Source organism: Prionailurus bengalensis, chromosome B3 (genome assembly GCF_016509475.1).
Source record: "Prionailurus bengalensis isolate Pbe53 chromosome B3, Fcat_Pben_1.1_paternal_pri, whole genome shotgun sequence".
In the NCBI taxonomy this organism is placed as follows: domain Eukaryota; kingdom Metazoa; phylum Chordata; class Mammalia; order Carnivora; family Felidae; genus Prionailurus; species Prionailurus bengalensis.
In genome coordinates, this window is record NC_057355.1 from 144813184 (window position 1) to 144830484 (window position 17301).

Here is a 17301-nt window from a genome sequence, read left to right on the forward strand (position 1 = left end):
GCACCCTGTCCCTGTCTGGGGGGGTGGTGGCTTTCTCGGCCTCTGCAGCCCTCAGCCCTCTGCTGAGCACGGCCGCCAGCCCACCTCCATGCTGACTCCCAGCCCCGCTGGCCCCTTTTCCTCCTTGCTGCAAAGTCAGCTCTTCCTTGTGTTTTGTGTCTTTATGTTACACTTTGCAGGGCTCTTTCATGTATATATTCTCTTATTTCATCCTCCAGACCATCCCATGAGGTTGGTAGAACAGAGATTCTCATCTCCGTTTTAACTGAGGTGAGGCTGGGAGAGTGTCCGCATGGCATGTATCTTCGTTCCTTTGCCCTGTGCTCTTAGAGTTCCTGTTCCACTTGGTCCAGACTTCCCGATGTTGGGGTTTCGAGTTTGCTCAAAGATGCCTATAATTTTGAGGTCCTCCTTTCTACTCAGTATTTATGTGTGTTATTTGAAAAAATGAAACATTAGACTACGCAGCACAGTGGCACAGGCCCCTTTGGAAGAAAGAAATCTTTAGAGCCTAGCACAGGGGTTGGTCAGCAGACAGCCGGGGCCATGGCCCCAGAGCAGTGCCCAGGGCCGGAGTGGTCGTGTCAGAGGACACGCTCAGCAACCTAGTTGTCTGCGCCTGTGACTTTCAACTAAGACTGGAGGGTGGTGTCCTTTATTTCCACAATATCAGCCCAGCGTATTAGATGGCATGGAGCATTTCTCGTGAAGGAAAAAAGTCGTACTTTTAGGGATTGAGGGGGAGGTGCAATGAAAAATCACTTTTGGTCCAAGTTAGAAGTCATTTGCTTCTGACTTTGGGGTGTGTTGGGTGTGTGTTCCTCCCATGTCCTTTATGGTCAAACAGACCAGGGTTCTACATCTAGCCACTTACTTAGGTAGGTATGGTGACCGTGGCTGAGTTACGAACCTCCCTAAGCTTGTTTTCTCTCTGTAACATGGGGCAGTATTCTCTGCTCTGAATGATCATCGTAAGGGTAAAAGGCGATGTGTGTCATGCACCTCGAGTGTGGGCTCAATAAATGAAAGGAACCCAAAAGCTAATACAGAAGAGGGACCGTGACCCAGTAAGAAGGCTCTTGCTTATAATTGGCTGCAGCAGTGATTCTCAAATCTGAGTGGGCATCGGAATCACCTGGAAGGCTTGCTGGGCCCACCCCTCTAGTTTCTGATTCATTTGGTCTGGGGTGGGGCTTGAGAATTTGCATTTCTGAGTTTCCAGGTGATGCTGCTGCTGCCACCGCTGGCCTGGGGACCACACTTTGAGAACCCCTGGGCTACAGGTAACTCACCAATGAGCGTTTAGATGCTATAGATCTATTTGCAAGCTGAGTTTTTATGTGGTTAGAGGTACTCTGTTAGAAAATGCTTGGAATGAATGCATTTTACAAATCTGAATTTAGCATCTCAAGGATTTTCCCTCCTGAAGTCCAGGAGTCTTTGTTAAAGAGATTTAAAGAAGAATGAGTCGTGAAAGTAATAGTTGTAAAGAGTCTAACGTTATCAAATTGGCTAATGTGTGTGAAAGTGCTTTTACAAAATGCTGAAAACTGAAAAAAAATTTTTTTAAATACCTTTGTTTTTAAGATTGAACATCATAATAGAGTATAAGATAGTGTAACTGTTAGATTTCTCATCTCAATGTGCTGTTTACCGTATGTATTTTTCTCTTTCTCCTCCAGGCTGCTGACTTGAGTAAACCAATAGATAAAAGGATATACAAAGGAACACAGCCTACTTGTCATGACTTCAACCACCTAACAGCCACAGCAGAAAGTGTCTCTCTCCTAGTGGGCTTTTCCGCAGGCCAAGTCCAGCTTATAGATCCAATCAAAAAAGAAACTAGCAAACTATTTAATGAGGAAGTAAGTAGCACCCTGTCTTAGCCGTTAAGAATCCCTTTAAGAATTTACACATTCTTACCAAGGGCAGTGGGCCTTCGTTTCCACATTGGGCCAAGCCCATTTCTCACTCTTTCAGCCGTCCTACCTAGTGTTACCCTTTCAAATGTGGTGAATTAACTCGTTGAATTCTACCTGTTCTTCCTTGGGATAATGGTTTTATGCGTTTTTTTTATGGAGCGTGCTCAGGTGTCTAGAGCAGGTGCTTTGAAACTCTTTCATAATGGGGGCAGGGATGAAGCTGATACTTGGTGTTTTATCATTTAAATAAGAAAATACAGAACTCCAGACCTTGTTCACATCACCAGAAAATTTCATGCAGATCAAAGAACCTGATAATAATTCCTTAGGCTGCTTAAATTGTAGCCCAGCCTTTTGTGTCTGTGTTTGACACGTGTTTGGCTAACGAGTAGTTTTTTTTCTCTTAAATATTTGCTGTAAAATCACCTTTGACATAGTTTGAAGTCCTGGCACTTAAAATTGGATCACATGACACAGCTTTTGCCAGTGTTACAGCATGTGCTGGGTTTCTAGTATCTCCAGTTTTGCTCTGGAAGGAGCCGTGTGTTCAGGAACATGTCAGAACTGTTAAACATGGCAGATAGAAGTTGCCAGATAGATTCTGTTTGTTAAAGCTACCGGAGTGGCCTTTTGGCCCCAAGAGTTGCCATTGCAGATTCGATGTTCTTCAGTGTGACTCTCCCGGCAAATGGAAAAGATACAGTGGGCTTGCTGACGTAGAGGCCCCGGGTCCGCTGCGTTAACTTGTCCCCTCAACCCTGATGTGCGAGGGTCAGGTCACCTGGGATCCCTCAGGAAGGACAGGTGGTTTTGCACGGTTGCCTGGTTTTGCTGTCATTAACTTGGAACAGAAGTGCATTATGGATTCTGGTTTATAAGAAATAATTCTTTGTGGGCAGGAATATTCAATTTGACGCAAAGTTGCAGTTAAAATTCGGATTCTTTTGTAGTTGTCACGGCATGCCGCTGTCCACCCCCGCCGGTCCCCATCCACCGTCTCTGTCTGGCATCGCCAGCGGATTCGGCGAGATCTTGTGAACCACGCCATCTCCGCTTCTGGTTTCATCTGAGTTGACTGGAGACGGGACTTGCCATATGGACTGACAGAACTATAGAAGAGCAGTATTTACTCCGATTCTCTGTGTTTAAAAGTCTTAAGTAGAAAATGGTTTTATTGACCGACGTATTTTATTAATAGTACCTGGGGAAGTGATCTCTTACTAGCCGAATGGTTTTGTTGTTGTTGTTTTATTTTTTGTTCTGTTTTTTTTTTTTTTTTTGGTGGCCATTGGCGGGGAGCAGCCGGCCTTCTCTGCACCTGCCACCAGAAATTGAATTTGGTTTGTGTCTGGGTGGGGGACACAAGGAGGAGAGATTACAGCCACCTAAAGGGCTGTTGGTTAAACGAGGTCGGGGGATGCTCTGGCTGAGGATGGCACAGGATGCCACTGAGAGAACAAGAAGGGCTTGTGTGTCATCACGGGGGAGGTGGGAGGCTCAGGGCCCTGAGGGCATCGGCCGCATCCGTCCCCTGCTCTGGACAGCGGAGGGATCGCAGGCTAGGAAGCAGCTCCTCACACAGCAATCGAAGCCTCAGTTTTCCCCTACTGGTCTTCTGTTTCATGTGAAAAATGGCTGTTGAGAATGCTTGGGCTGTGTGTGCTTAAATGCCAACTTGGCGTTTATAGCTTGAGGCTGAGATTTGATTGGCTTTCACAGTAAGGAAGTTCTTTGGCTGTGCGGATACCATTCTCATCAGGTTTCGGTCAGGATGTGTAAGAGCAGGGTCGTCAGAGGCGTGTCCTCTCAGAGGCCATGGTGTAAGATTTAGAGGTTTGGGGGCGGCTCACGTTTGTCCTCCGCGCCGTCAGTCGGGTAGCTGCTGCCCTTTACAGACAAGGACAATCCAAGAGAAGGTAAGTGAGTTGTCCCAGGCAGGCAGTGAGTTGACGCTAGAGTTGGAACTGGAAATCACTTCCACGAGGGCTCCCTGGTCACACACTGTAAGCCCCACCGCGTGTGGTCGCCAGACAGGCAAACCCTTGTGCTCCTAGGAGCTGCCAGTTTAGTGAGGTGGACGGACAGGGTACTGGGACGTGTGCCAAGGGATATGTGTTAACTGTATTCTTTAGCATGTATCAAGTATCCTGAGATAAGGCAAAAGTTAAGTTCGATGGAGGAAGTCTAGAAGACTTCCAGAAGGTGACACTTCTTCTGGGTCTTGAAAGAAGCATAGGAATTGGGAAAGTGTGAGAGAGGCCTTCACAGCTGGAGAAAACAGCTTGGTGTGCTGAGGAGTGCTGGGTGACCAGGAGTGACCAACTCAGCACGAGGGCCTCAGAGAGTCGGAGCCAACAGAGAAATCGGAACCAGATGGTCAAAGTCCTGACACGCCGAGAAATGTGGATCTGACGCTGGAGGCTGTAGGGGTAGCTTCGGGCTTTTAATCAAGGGAGTGCCCGTGTCAAATGTGTCCTTTAGAACGCCTGCCAGCACTCGGGTTGGGTTGGGGAGAATGAGGGTAGCGCGGCCAGCGGGAGGCCGGGACCCGTTCCGGTGTGAGCTGGGGTTTTTGAACGAGAGCGGTGGCCATGTCCCGTCCCATCGGCAGACCTGGGTTGCTTACCACGTGCCCACTCTGGGCCTGCCCTACGGCCACCCCTCACGCACACTTAGGTCAAGTGCTGATGTGTGATGATGTGTGGGGAGGCAGAGGCCTGAGAGAGGCCGGAGGAGGGAGAGGAGCCGGAGACCGCTGTAAATGGGGCGGGGGAGAGCATCTCTGGTGGGAGGTGCTGTGCTCTAGGTACAGAACTGGAGACAGAGCGTCCCCGCGGGAGGCAGGGCAGGTGGGGGCCCTGGTGGAGGAAAGAGACTGGGCACAGGAGAGCCGCTCCCAGGGTGCCCGGGGAGGGCGAGACCCCAGGGCTGTGCCACGTAGGCCGGGGCCCAGGTGTGCTCCGGCTGGGGCGCACGAGCCCACGGAGTGAAGCAGGGGCACAGGGCCGGCAGGGGGTGGGGGGCGGGTTGGAAGATTACCGAGGCTGCTGCTTGGAGCCCGACTTCCAAGGCGGGAGCACGGGGAGGGGTCTGGCTGTCATCCATATGCCGGGTAAGCTTGGGAAGGAGCAGGTTTGGGGGAGCGGAGGCCCAGTCTGTATTTAATAAGCTTCAAAGGCCTCTAGCTATTAGATACGTGGGCCTGGGGCCCAAAACTAGAGGCAGAAATTCGGGAGTTGGGCTTGTAAATAGCCCTCACGTCCCTGAGATTAGATGAAAGTTCTGTGGTGAAGGCGTAGTGAGAGTGAAGAGTGCCAGGGACTGTGTCCTCCCAGACCCTGGCCCCCGTCACGCTGCCTCCAGAGGAGTGCTTTCAGCGGTTGGTGTGTTTCCCTACAACTTGGGGTTGGCCCGGCGGCCGGGAACACGGAGCCTGGAGCCTCACTGTTGACCTCACCTCTCCTCACCGGGAGGACGGGAAGGACAGACCCCCCCTGGAGGTGTGGTGAGGGCAAGATGATTCGCAAAGGGCTCAGAGAGGGAGCCCTTGGTGGGCGCTCAGTAGACTTTGCAGGTAGAGAGGAGTCCCGGGAGCACCTTCCGCCCGGGGTTGGAAGGAGGGGCCTCTTGGGAGGTGAGATACCAGCAGTTTCAAAGGGGGAAAGAGTCCCTTTCCAGGACCACCCAGGCAGAGGATGAGTGTGTGTGCGGCGGAGCAGCTTATCACGCTGGTCCCGCGTGCGGCTCACCAGAATGTTTCGCGCGGCTGCCCGTTGCACGTACGTGTACTCACGCGCACGCCGCGGTACTGACGATTCCACCTTCGCCTCCTTCCCACAGGTTCCCGGCACACGAAAATATCACACATGTTTGGACGGGTAGATGGATGGATGGAATGGAGTTAGAGTCTAGAAATCCACCCGACATTAAAAGTAGATGAAAATTTCTATCTAGGAATCAAGTATATCTTAAAAGGTGATTCCCCCCCCCCCATTCACTCAAAAAATGAAAAATACTGTAAATGCTTGCTTATCGAGGTGCAGAGAAGACAGGAAGCGTCACCTGTAATTCCCAGCACACATCGTCAACCTCATCGTCTTTGTAGTTTTTATTGTTTTCATGAGGTGAGACTGTTAGATTCACACCTTCCATCATCAGAGATGTCCGTGACCGCCTCCTCCCAGTCTGGCCAGTTGATCAGAGAGGTGAGCCCTCCTCCCTTCACCCCGCCAGCGTCCCTGTCCCGCCACAGGGCCCGGCCTCCATACCCGTTCAGCCCAGAAGAGAGGGAGCGCCGTCCTTTTCAGCCACCCTGGGGGAGCGGTGTCTGCAGGTCTGCTTCTCCAGTCTCTCCGTGGCTCCTGGGTTTCTGTTTGTGGCGCTGTGTGTGCGCTATGCCTGTGGGCCTCTGCTGGGCGTACGGGGCACATCCGCTGCGCTCCCAGACCGCGGAGTGTGCCTTCCCTACACAGGCTCCTGGGGAGCAGAGCCCCCCACCCTCCCACCCCGGGAGCATTCAGCCTCTTGTGAAGCACCTGGAAGGGCTGGGGGTTCGCTTTTTACTGCTAGTGGTTATGGTATCACTTTGTGTGTGATGATGAACCCAGACTTGTTTGTCTTTCTAGAAATTCTCATCATTTCAGGGGTGTATCCAGAGAGTAGTAACTTCAGAGGATCTTCAAGTATGTTTTGATTGTCGGGTAAGATGTGTGAGACGTAAAACCCCACCCGTGCTTGTCATCGTGGCTTCTGTCGTTGCTGACACGTAGTGAGACCCTTTTGTCTTCGCTTTGCTCCCTCTCATGCAAGGCGAGGGCCGTCAACTGGGTGGGTCCGTGCTCCTGTGGCCTTTAGGCGTGGTCCAACTGAAGGGCCCACTGGAGGCGAGGCCACGTCTTCTCTCTCGTTGGGACACCCAGCATCCCCGGGAGGGCAGAGCCAGGCCGAGCCTTGCAGCCATCTGTCCACTTCGGGGACAAAAGAGTGGTTGTGGGTATGTTGGTCGCTTTGTTTTTGGTGTTGCTTTTTTTAACCAGAGGAAGGAAATGAGCGCCTAACGATCGATCAGCTCCTTAAAGCTTTCACGTAGATAAAGTGACATCTGATCACCTTTTAGGTGGCTTTGAAGTACCCTTTCCTCATGCTTCCTGAGGGAAGCAGCTCTCCTTAAATGCATTTGCATCAGCAAAGCCCTTAGCCGCCAATTTTCCTTGTGGCTACATTATGGCTTTTCCAGCAGCTGCTGTGGTTTTTGAATCGTTTGCTTTAGTATTTTTGTTATAAATGAGTATCTGCATTCTAAAATTCACACCCATTGCCCCCCAAATAATTTTCTCCTGCTTGTCATGTTGATAGTAGTAGAAAAAAACGAAAAGATAACGAAGTGCTTTTAGCAGTGATACCTTATGTGGTTACAGATTGATTTTTATTCGTGCTTCCTTTTAACTAGTTTATCATAGTTAGAAAATCTAGTCTGTTAATGCCATTAGCGATGCTAGTTTTGGTGGTTGAGTTTTACTGGATTCATATCAGAAAGGGGACGGTTTCCTCGGAATTCAGGTGGGGATTGTGCAGGGCTGCTGGCGAACACTGGGGGGAGGTGAGGGTGTGGGAGCCCACTTCTGTGGCACACATAGACAGCCTGTGGATCTGCAGATTTTGTGTTTGGCTTTTTATTGAAGCAGAAATTGGCCTGGAGTGTTCTAGAATTTGACTCTTTAATGGAAACCCAGCGGCCGGTCCAGGTGACCTACCAGAGACTGTCTGAGTCTCCCTGCCGCCTCCCTGCCCTCGGCCCCCTCCCCGAACACCTGCCCCGCTCCATCCTCCCTCTGCTGGTGTGCTGGAATGGGGCTCACACTCTCCTCCACTCTTTTTCCTCCGCCACTTGTCAGTGTCCCCTGGGCTTCTCCTCTGCAGTCTGGATCCTGCCTACTCCTCTCCCTGGTCCCTCAGACTCAGAACTCCCCGTGTTCTCTAAGGAAGCCTCCCTGCTCCTGCTCTGCCTGCCTGCCTGGGCCCTGCTGGAGTCACGGCCTCCTTCCGGGCCTCCCTTCCTGGTGTGTAGATAGAGCCAACCTCAGAGACTTTGTCACATGATGGAGGAACATTGTGGTTCTGCTGAGCTCCTGGCCTGGGGCAGCCACTCAGCACCAGCCCTTTCCTCTCTGATTTCCTGCATTTCTCTGATTTTCCTTCTGCTTTTGTCCTGCAGAAGCGGGTTTTTTGCAGAGCGTCACCCTCTCCTCTTCCTCCGTGCTTGGGGATCCTTCCTTGGGGATCCTGGGATGCCACAGATGCGGCTCTGCCTGTTCTCAGCTGCTTTCCTGGTCTTCCTTGCCCACTGGATGGGGACACTTTGATTTCTCCCAGCATGACCCCAATCCCATCCTTCTTTTTGTGGCCCAGTCGCTCAGGCTCCAAGCCCAGCAGCAGTCATACCCGCTTCTCCCCGTACCTCCTGCTGCCTCCAGCCTAGTCCATTGTTAAACAGCCCATCCTGCCATGCTGCCACCATCCAGTTCAAGACCTTTTTGTCCACACACGGTTGTCACAGCCTCCTAACTGGTTCCTCTCTCCCACCCCCCCCCCCCCCCCCCCCCCCGCCCTCCGTCTTCCATGCTGTACCTTCTGCCAGGGACAGTGGGACAGTTTCTCTTTGTCCCATCGCTTTCCTCTTCAGAAGCCTTCACTTCCTCGCTGTCTTGCAGCCTCACTGTCAGTAGAAACACAGCCACAGAGTCAATCTTCTGTTTTCTAGGAGCACGTTAAATAAGTTAAAAATAGGTGAAATTCGGATTTTGTTTTCTCTGTATAGTCCAAATATTATTTCAACATTAGGCAATATGAAATTACGAATGAGATAGTTTCCATAGTTTTTCAAGTTTTCAGAACCCAGTGTCTATTTTACACACACAGCACATCTCACTTCAGAACACTTCAAGCTCCCAGGGCTTTAAGGTCATGGCCCAAAGCCCTTTAGCCTGAGACTTCACCATCCTGAGCCCTGGTTCCAGTGGCAGACCTCATTCCCTGCAGCTCAGGGCTCCAGCCAAAACAGGTGCCACTCATGTCCCCAGACTGACCCGGACTGCTCCGTCCCGAGCCACTCTCCATGTGGTCCTTCTTGTCCCAACTGTGCTCAGGAACTCTTCAGAAGGGCCCGGCTTCTACTGAGGGGTTTCCTCCCTGTGCGTGTCCAGATCAGGGCCCCATCGATACTGGAGAATCCAACAGGGTAGTCCCGTTCCTTAGCATGGAGCGCTAAAATTCTTTCCCTTTTTCACTAGACATTTTCAGGAGCGAAAATACACCTTTACGGTGTAGCGACCGGGCTTTGTTCTTTGTATTTATCGAATAAAACGTTCCAGGTATTTGTTTCTTAATTTGAAAAAAAGGAGTAAAATGCTTTCTCTTCTCTTCCTTTTTTGTTAAACCCAAACCAAATAATAACCAGAGCTGTTTAAATTCAGGGACTCCGCTAGCTAGGCCTAGAGTGTGCCTCCCTCCCCGGCTGTGCGTCCCAGGTGGGTTCGTGTCCTGTTTCTGGGCACCGGCGGGCGTTGGCCCTAGCCTTAGTCGATGCCTGTGGGTGGCACGGGAGACGGCACCCCACCCTGCCCGGTCTGTCCAACCTGCCCTGGTTCCCTTCTTTCCCTCGGATGCCCGGGGCTGGGTTCGCTGCCTGTCCCTGCTCCCAGTCTCCCACTGCACCTGGCAGCCTGCAGCCAGCCCTCACCGCCGGACAGAGTCCCGCCAGGCCCTCCTGCTCCTGCCGGAAATGGAAGTCGCTGTGACCTCCTCCCCATCGGCACCGTGTCTCCTCTCCTTGCTCTGTTTTTCTCCACAGCACTCGGCACCATCAGATCTTGCGGGTCTCACGGTCTTCCCCTCCCACTCGGACGTAAATGCCACACAGGAAGGAATGTCCGTCTGTTTTAATCGGTGCTGTGTCCGTGCCCGGCATGAATGCATTCAGTGAAGAAGAAGAGGGTGGTGAATGAATGAGTGAGTGAACGAGCGAGCGAATGAACGGGTGAGTGGGCGAGTGAATGGGACAGCAGGCAGGGAGGTTACCTGACCTCTGTGCGCCTCTGTCTCCTGGTGGGCAGTCCGGGGAGAACATCGCCTTTCTGTGGGGAAACGGTGCTCTTACATTGCGGATGAAAATACAGGGTTCTGTCCTCCGTGGAAGGCGATTTGGCAGTATCTGTGAAAATCATAGATGTATATACCTTTTAACCCAGCTGTTTTACTGGGGTTCACCCTGCATGTATGCGCATACCCGTGAAAACTGCCATGTATGCGGGGTCATCCACTGCGACACGCACGTCTGTCAGTGCAGCCATATCATTGAATACTCTGCAGCTGTAGGAGGGAATGAGGACGCTGTCCTTTTTCCTTTTTACATTTTTTTAATGTTTATTTTTGAGAGAGACAGAGCATGTGTGGGGGAGGGGCAGAGAGAGAGGGAGACACGGAATCGGAAGCAGACTCCAGGCTCCCAGCTGTCAGCACGGAGCCCGACGTGGGGCTCGAACCCACAAACCGCGAGATCGTGACCTGAGCTGAAGTTGGACGCTTAACCGACCGAGCCACCCAGGCTCCCCGGAAGCTTTGTACCAGCACAGACAGATGGACAGACACGGTACTGAGCACATCCACATCGGCCTTGTCCGTGGACGCAGACGCTCTGGAGAAAGAAGCAGGAAGCTTAGTAACAGTGACTTGGGGACAGGTGCTCTGGAACGGAGGAGGGGGACGTGAGTAAGGCTTTCTCCGGCAGACTTTCGTGTGCACTGCGAATGTGTCACCTATTCAAACAAAGCGAAAGCTGAGCTCGCAGGGTAGTTTTGAGGTGAAAGAGCGTGTGTGCGGAGCCCCTTCCTTACCGGTGCCCGGCACGCAGAGGAGATCCTCCAGTGGGAGGTCGGCACCGCGGTCCGGCGTGCCCCAGACGTGGAGGAGACCCGGGGACCGCCCCTCGAGGCCCGTGCTTTCCCCGCGCTTGAGCACGTGACCTGCTAGGGAGCGCCCCTTCCGCCTTCGAGCTGGCGCCGGGGACCTTGGCTTGTCGCGGTTCGCGGTCGCCTGCGCTGCTGGGCCGGACTCGCAGGTGCTGGGGCCCGTGTGTGCTCAGACGCCCGGCGGGCGCAGAGTGGAGGCTCCGCGGTGTGTCCGTCAGCTGCGCCCACAGGTCTGCTGGCACTCGTCCCCGTGCCCCCTTTCAGTCGGGAATGAAAGCTCTACGTGGGTTCTGTCCTCCCAGGAACCTTTGCTGTAACCGTGGTGCTGGAACTATCTCCCTTCACGCCTCACGTTTGTTGGACAGTATTACGAGTTGGAATTCTCACGAGTTATTTTGGTTGTGTCTCTTTAAGCGGCACACGAGATGTTCTCCTGAGCACAGTGCTGGAAGTTTTTAAGTCTGTCCTTTAAAATTTCCACACAGGAGAGAGCGGCAGAGGCGTTGTGCGGGCAGGACCGCCATCTGGCTGTGGTGACGCGTGAGGTGCAGGAACCGAGAGCCGTGGGGTCGGGGGAAGGACGGCGGCCCGAGTCGGCGCTGCAGCCCCCGCCCGACCGCCTGACCGGGCCGCCACCCCAGGGGCTGAGGGCCACGGCGGCCTGAGGCCTGCCGGGGCAGCCCGGGCCCGGTGGGTACAGCAGGGTCCGGTGGGTGGGGAGGGCCCCGGAGTCACCTCTGGAGCCTCTTGCGGAGAAGCAGTGAAGGCCTAAGGGAGACCCTGCCAGAGTGGTCGCTGGGCTTTCAGGTTGCCCGCGTCGGAGTAGGTCAGGCGCCTTTTGGGGGCGGGTAGGAAGGGAAAGAGGGACGAGAACGTCGGCTGTGTCCCCGAGGCCAGCTTGTGCGTCTGTGTTAATTAAGGGGGCCGGCCGGGCCGTCCTGCGGCTCCCACCCCGGGGCAGTAAGCAGCGTCACCTGCCGCTCGGTGGCCCCTGCCCGACCCCCCGGGCCCCGCGTGCTGTGCGGGGCCAGGCCTCCCTCCTCTCCCCTTGTGTGGTCTAGTAATCTGTGGCAGCTTGCAGGGTTCATTCATCTCTTCTGTGAAGACAACAGGTTATTTCACGTTCTGTGATTTTCTGTAAGAGGCTGCGCACGCAGGATGTGCGCGCCAGGCAGATGGCGGGGGAGGGAGGGCGGTTTGCGTCGGCCCTGAGGCTCGGGCTGGGAGTCCCGGCCGCTGGGTGAAGCGGTACGTTCCACTCACCGGGGTCTGCTGGGCTCCCGGGGGGACGGGTGCCGGGAATGTTTGGCAGGAGTGTCTACAAACGTGGGAGTCTTAGGCACTTGTGGATGGTTTCTGGTGATGTGATCGGGGACCGGGCGCCCCGGAGAGGGGCACCGTGAGCCCCGCGGCCAGGTCCGCCAGCCGGGCAGCGCGCGCTTCTTGTGCCTTGGGGTGGTTTTTACTCTGGCCTTTTGTTCTCTGGTTTTAAAGGCCGGACTCCCGATGTGTGCTTTTTAAAGGAACGGCTGGTCAGTGGAGCAGAAATTAGCACGGAGCAGAGCGGCAGTGGGCAGGCACATACTCCTGAATCGATCGTCTGTTTGTTTTTTTAAACACCACCCTGTTCCAGAGAAGATTTGGAGGAAGTACTTATAAAGAGGCACACAGGACAGCGACTGGGAGTGAGGAAGTTTCAGTGAAGCCAGGGCTGAGGTGGAGCCCAGGAAGTGTGCGTTGAAGTCCCGTGTGCTGTTGCCAGTGGCTGCACAGGGACTGCCCACCCTGGAGCGGCCACAGCAGGGGGGCAGGTGTAGTCAGCACATGACTTACATCGCCGCCGTAAGACGCAGAGGGGCCAGGAGGCGTAGCGCTCCCCGCTGTGAGGACCGCGAGATTTTCCCGGGGGTCTTCGTAGAGAGGATGCTGTGTGTAGGTGCCAGGAATCACAGATTCAGACGCTCCTAGCCTAAGAAACGAAAGTTGCCCGGGGGCTGGCCCTGTGACCAGTGTGTCCCAGCGCCTGGTACAGTGTGTGGCTCAGAGTAGGCTCTCGACAGTGTGTGTGGAATGACTGACTCCCTCAGCGAAAGCCAGTGGCCTAACGCCCCAGCGCGATTCTAGAGAGTAATTCACAAGGGGCCCCGATGCTCTTCGCTGGCTTGGCCGACCGCGGGATAGAGAGTGCAGTGCCTGGACGGACTTCCCTTCTCACCGAGAAGCAGACACGTTTCTTGCTGGAAAAGTAGACCGTTAAAGCTGCTCCATTGTGATAACTTGTTCTCCTTTGTCTTCACAGAGACTAATAGACAAGTCACGCGTAACCTGTGTCAAATGGGTTCCCGGTTCGGAAAGCCTTTTCCTAGTAGCCCACGCCAGTGGGAACATGTACTTGTATAATGTGGAGCACACTTGTGGTACCACAGCCCCCCACTACCAGCTTCTGAAGCAGGGCGAGAGCTTTGCCGTGCACACTTGCAAGAGCAAATCCACGAGGAACCCTCTCCTTAAGTGGACGGTGGGCGAGGGGGCCCTCAACGAGTTTGCTTTCTCCCCAGACGGCAAGTTCTTGGCGTGTGTGAGCCAGGACGGGTTCCTGCGGGTGTTCAACTTCGACTCGGTGGAGTTGCACGGCACAATGAAGAGCTACTTCGGGGGCCTGCTGTGTGTGTGCTGGAGCCCGGACGGCAAGTACATCGTGACGGGGGGCGAGGACGACCTGGTGACGGTCTGGTCTTTCGTAGACTGCCGAGTGATAGCTAGAGGCCACGGGCACAAATCCTGGGTCAGTGTTGTGGCGTTTGACCCCTATACCACTAGCGTGGAAGAGAGCGACCCCATGGAGTTTAGTGGCAGCGACGAGGACTTCCAGGACCTCCTCCATTTCGGCAGAGATCGAGCCAATAGCACGCAGTCCAGGCTGTCGAAACGGAACTCGGCTGAGAGCCGCCCCGTCAGCGTCACGTACCGGTTCGGCTCCGTGGGCCAGGACACGCAGCTCTGCCTCTGGGACCTCACGGAAGACATCCTTTTCCCCCACCAGCCGCTCTCGAGAGCAAGGACACACACAAATGTCATGAACGCCACGAGCCCTCCCGCCGGCAGCACTGGGAACAGCGTCACGACGCCCGGCAACTCCGCGCCCCCGCCCCTGCCCCGCTCCAACAGCCTCCCGCATTCCACCGTCTCCAGCGCCGGCAGCAAGAGCAGCGTGGCCGACGGGGCCATCGCTTCCGGGGTCAGCAAATTCGCGACACTCTCCCTGCACGACCGGAAGGACAGGCACCACGAGAAAGACCACAAGCGAAACCATAGCATGGGACACATTTCCAGCAAGAGCAGCGACAAACTGAACCTGGTTACTAAAACCAAAACGGACCCCGCTAAAACCCTGGGGACGCCCCTGTGTCCTCGGATGGAAGACGTTCCCTTGTTAGAGCCGCTCATCTGTAAAAAGATAGCACACGAAAGACTGACTGTGTTAATTTTTCTTGAAGACTGTCTAGTCACTGCTTGTCAGGAGGGATTTATTTGCACATGGGGAAGGCCTGGTAAAGTGGTAAGTTTTAATCCTTAATGCTGCACCAGATCTAGAACTCGAATAGGTAGTGATTTTTTTCTTGCGGGAGGGTGGGGTGTACAATGAATGTGAATGGCACTTCGTACTCTTAATGTAAATCTAAATGCATCAGAGCCATAATTTTGGATACTGCATGCCATGTAATTCTGAATCATTTGATAATTCAACTTAGAACGTTTAAAAAAATATAATCAAACTAATTGCCAGCCAAGTCAGTCACCCTCCTGGGAATATATAGAGTCCCAAGGTTAGCGTTCCTGTATTAGACGACTTCGATTTTAGGAAAATCATGACCGTGTGGGGAACAATGACTTTCAATGCTAAAATTAAAATTTCTGCTTTAACTGGAATATTTTTGCTTAACTACTCAATTAGAATGTTGTACACCTGATCGGAGTGTGTGTTCAGTATGGGCGGCCATTAATTGTCATTTATAGGCCAGTTTTTATCTTAATCATAAAATGTTTAGGAATCTATGAAATTTAACTTTAGGAACAAAGCATTCAGCAGGGTTGATTGATATTATTTTTACATTGTTCTGGCAATCCACAGAAAGAGAAGAGCCTTAATTTTTAAAACCCATTTTAGTCATTTTATGACAATTAAAATTGTTTATTAATAAACATCTTTTTTCAAAGAAGCAGTTTGTAGCACTTTGATTGAGAATCTGTGCACTAAACAAAACCCCACACTCCTCCGAGCCTGGCTGTCCCGGGGACCGTGGGCCGAGGGCGCCAGCAGCAGTGGTCACAAATGCCTGTTGCCACAGAAGCCGAGACCCTTCACGTTGGATGCGTTTTGCTTATGTTTTTTTTTCCAACAAGGGAAAGGCGGTTTTGGTTTCTTTTGTGGTTTTTTTTGTTGTTGTTTTGTTTTGTTTTTTTGTTTTCTCGTGTGTGTGTGGGTTTTGTTGTCGTTGTTGTTTGACGATGTTTTTTGGTCAAAAAGGCACGACCCTGGCCCAGGACAGACTCCGCAGCCCCGTTTTGTGAAGATTCCAGGCACTTCCAGAGGGGGCGCTGGTCTGGGTTTTGTTTTCCCGCCCAGAGTGCAGGTTGCCCCCTTCTCTTCTTACTGGACGGCTGTCGTGGCTCCGCTTGGGCTCTGTCCTCAGTGGCTTCCTGCCGGAGGGCCTCACCCCTGGCCCTGGTGGCCTCGTGGCTGCTCGGGAGCCGTGGGAGCGGCCGTGGGCGCTTCCCTCCGGGGGACCCCGAGCTGCTTCTGCCCGGGCGCTGCAGTCTCGGGTTCTCACGCCCGTGGTCCCGATCACGTGTGCGAGGAGTTGCAAGTTCCAGTTTCACCTGGAGGACCCGGTTCTTTGAGCTGCGTGTCTTAGGTTCAAGATGGCGGTTATCTCGTTTGTTAACTTACTTTGGTCGTTTCGGTTTGTTTTCTGTGTTGCACACCTTTGTGATGAAGCCTAGAGATGCTGCTCGTTGACACCGGTTTGAGTAGTGGCTGCGATTCAGCGAAGCAGACACCGGGGGGGCTTTCCTGTCTCTGCAGCGCCCAGCTCTGGTGCCGGAGCAGCGGCTCTGTGTGCTCCTCCCGCAGCCCGTCCCCACCTTCCCCGGGCCCCCGCTTCCCGGGCCTGCTTGCCTCCCCCCGCGCCTCCCGCAGGGGCCATCCGCTCTACCCACCCTGCCCCTTGAATGCGAGGGGTTTCTGTTACCAATGGCAGTGCTCTGCCCCGCGAGAAGCCTGCTGGCCGGCCGGGGGCATCTCGCCCCTGCCGTTTGTGCGTCGTGTCCCCGGGTATATGTTCGTGTCCCGTTGGCTTGTAAGATACGGTCCTCTGTTCCTAAATGTTAACTGACCTAAGGTTAGCAAAGTCAGCCGGCCTTGGGGACGGTTTCAAGTTCGGAAGCGAAATCAGGCTGTCGGATGGAGAGATTCGTAGCCAGCACTTCAAGTGTGGTTTTACATCGTTCTGGAGATTTCATTTCAAATGCTTCTGAGGCATTGAGTATGCAGTTTCAAAATTCAGGACTTGTATTTGGCCCAGGTAACGAGTGGCTGGTCCCAGGTAAGTAGCCTTCGTGGGGAAGCTTATGCTGACCTGGTTCTGAGGGCATCGCTCCAAAGCCGTGATGGGTGCGCTTTCTGGGGACCGGGCACTCTCTGATCCCTTTCACCCCCTGGCACCCTTAGCTGCACGGGCTGCGGTAAGGGAGGGACGGCTCGGGGGGGCCCTGCTGGGCGACCCAGGCGGAGTCTGTCGGTGGGAGTCGGGGGCAGGAGAGCCAAGAGGTGGAGAGTATGGTTTCCTTAAAATCAGGCCTCAACATGTGCTCATAGGAGCCCGTGGTGTTTCTCTCCCCAACCCCCTCCCCCCACCCAGTGTTAAAGACCATGGTCCTGTCACAGTTTGGGATTTGGGGCTTGGTCACAATCTTGTTCTTCCAGTTCCTGGGGTCCCCTCTCCGGGGACTTGCTGGATGTCAGGAGCTGGGGAGTGCCGCATGGCCCGCTCTTGTGACACCCACCCCCTTTCCTGCAATCCGGAGGAGCAGGAGTAGAGCTGCTGGCCGCTGGCGGAGGGGGCGCTTGGAGGGGCGGGCCTCCCTTAGACTGGCTTCCCACGATGACTCCTGCAGCTGTGGGGTGCGGGGAGGGGGGCCCCCGGGGTCCTGATCTCAGGTGTGTAGGGCCCAGGGCCAAGCTGCTTCCACGGTGGCCCTGGGGTGATTTTGTAGTTTCCGCACCAAACTTGGAGCCTCCGCACCAAACTTGGAGCCTCCGCACTGAAACTGTTTCAGGTGTTTTTGCTTAAACATTATCCTGAGCAAGAATATCTTTTCTCACCCAACTTCTGGAATAGAACAGCCTTTGG

General features: G+C 53.9%; 1 protein-coding gene across 8 annotated transcripts in view; it reads left to right on the forward strand.

Annotated features, from left to right (window-relative positions):
* Positions 1–17301, forward strand: part of WDR20 (WD repeat domain 20) — a 65117-nt gene that overhangs the window by 40197 nt on the left and 7619 nt on the right. The window contains exons 1-3 of one of the 8 annotated variants that reach the window (XM_043557047.1): positions 80–270; positions 1683–1865; positions 13188–14447. The exons of 1 other annotated variant lie outside the window; for it this stretch is intronic. In XM_043557047.1, the coding sequence (XP_043412982.1) occupies positions 13275–14447 (1173 nt within the window). In that variant the 5' untranslated portion in view covers positions 80–270; positions 1683–1865; positions 13188–13274. Of the gene's footprint in view, positions 1–79; positions 271–1228; positions 1284–1682; positions 1866–13187; positions 15109–17301 lie in introns of those variants that run through there. 6 more of the 8 variants (XM_043557049.1, XM_043557051.1, XM_043557045.1 and 3 more) reach the window with 6 other exon arrangements.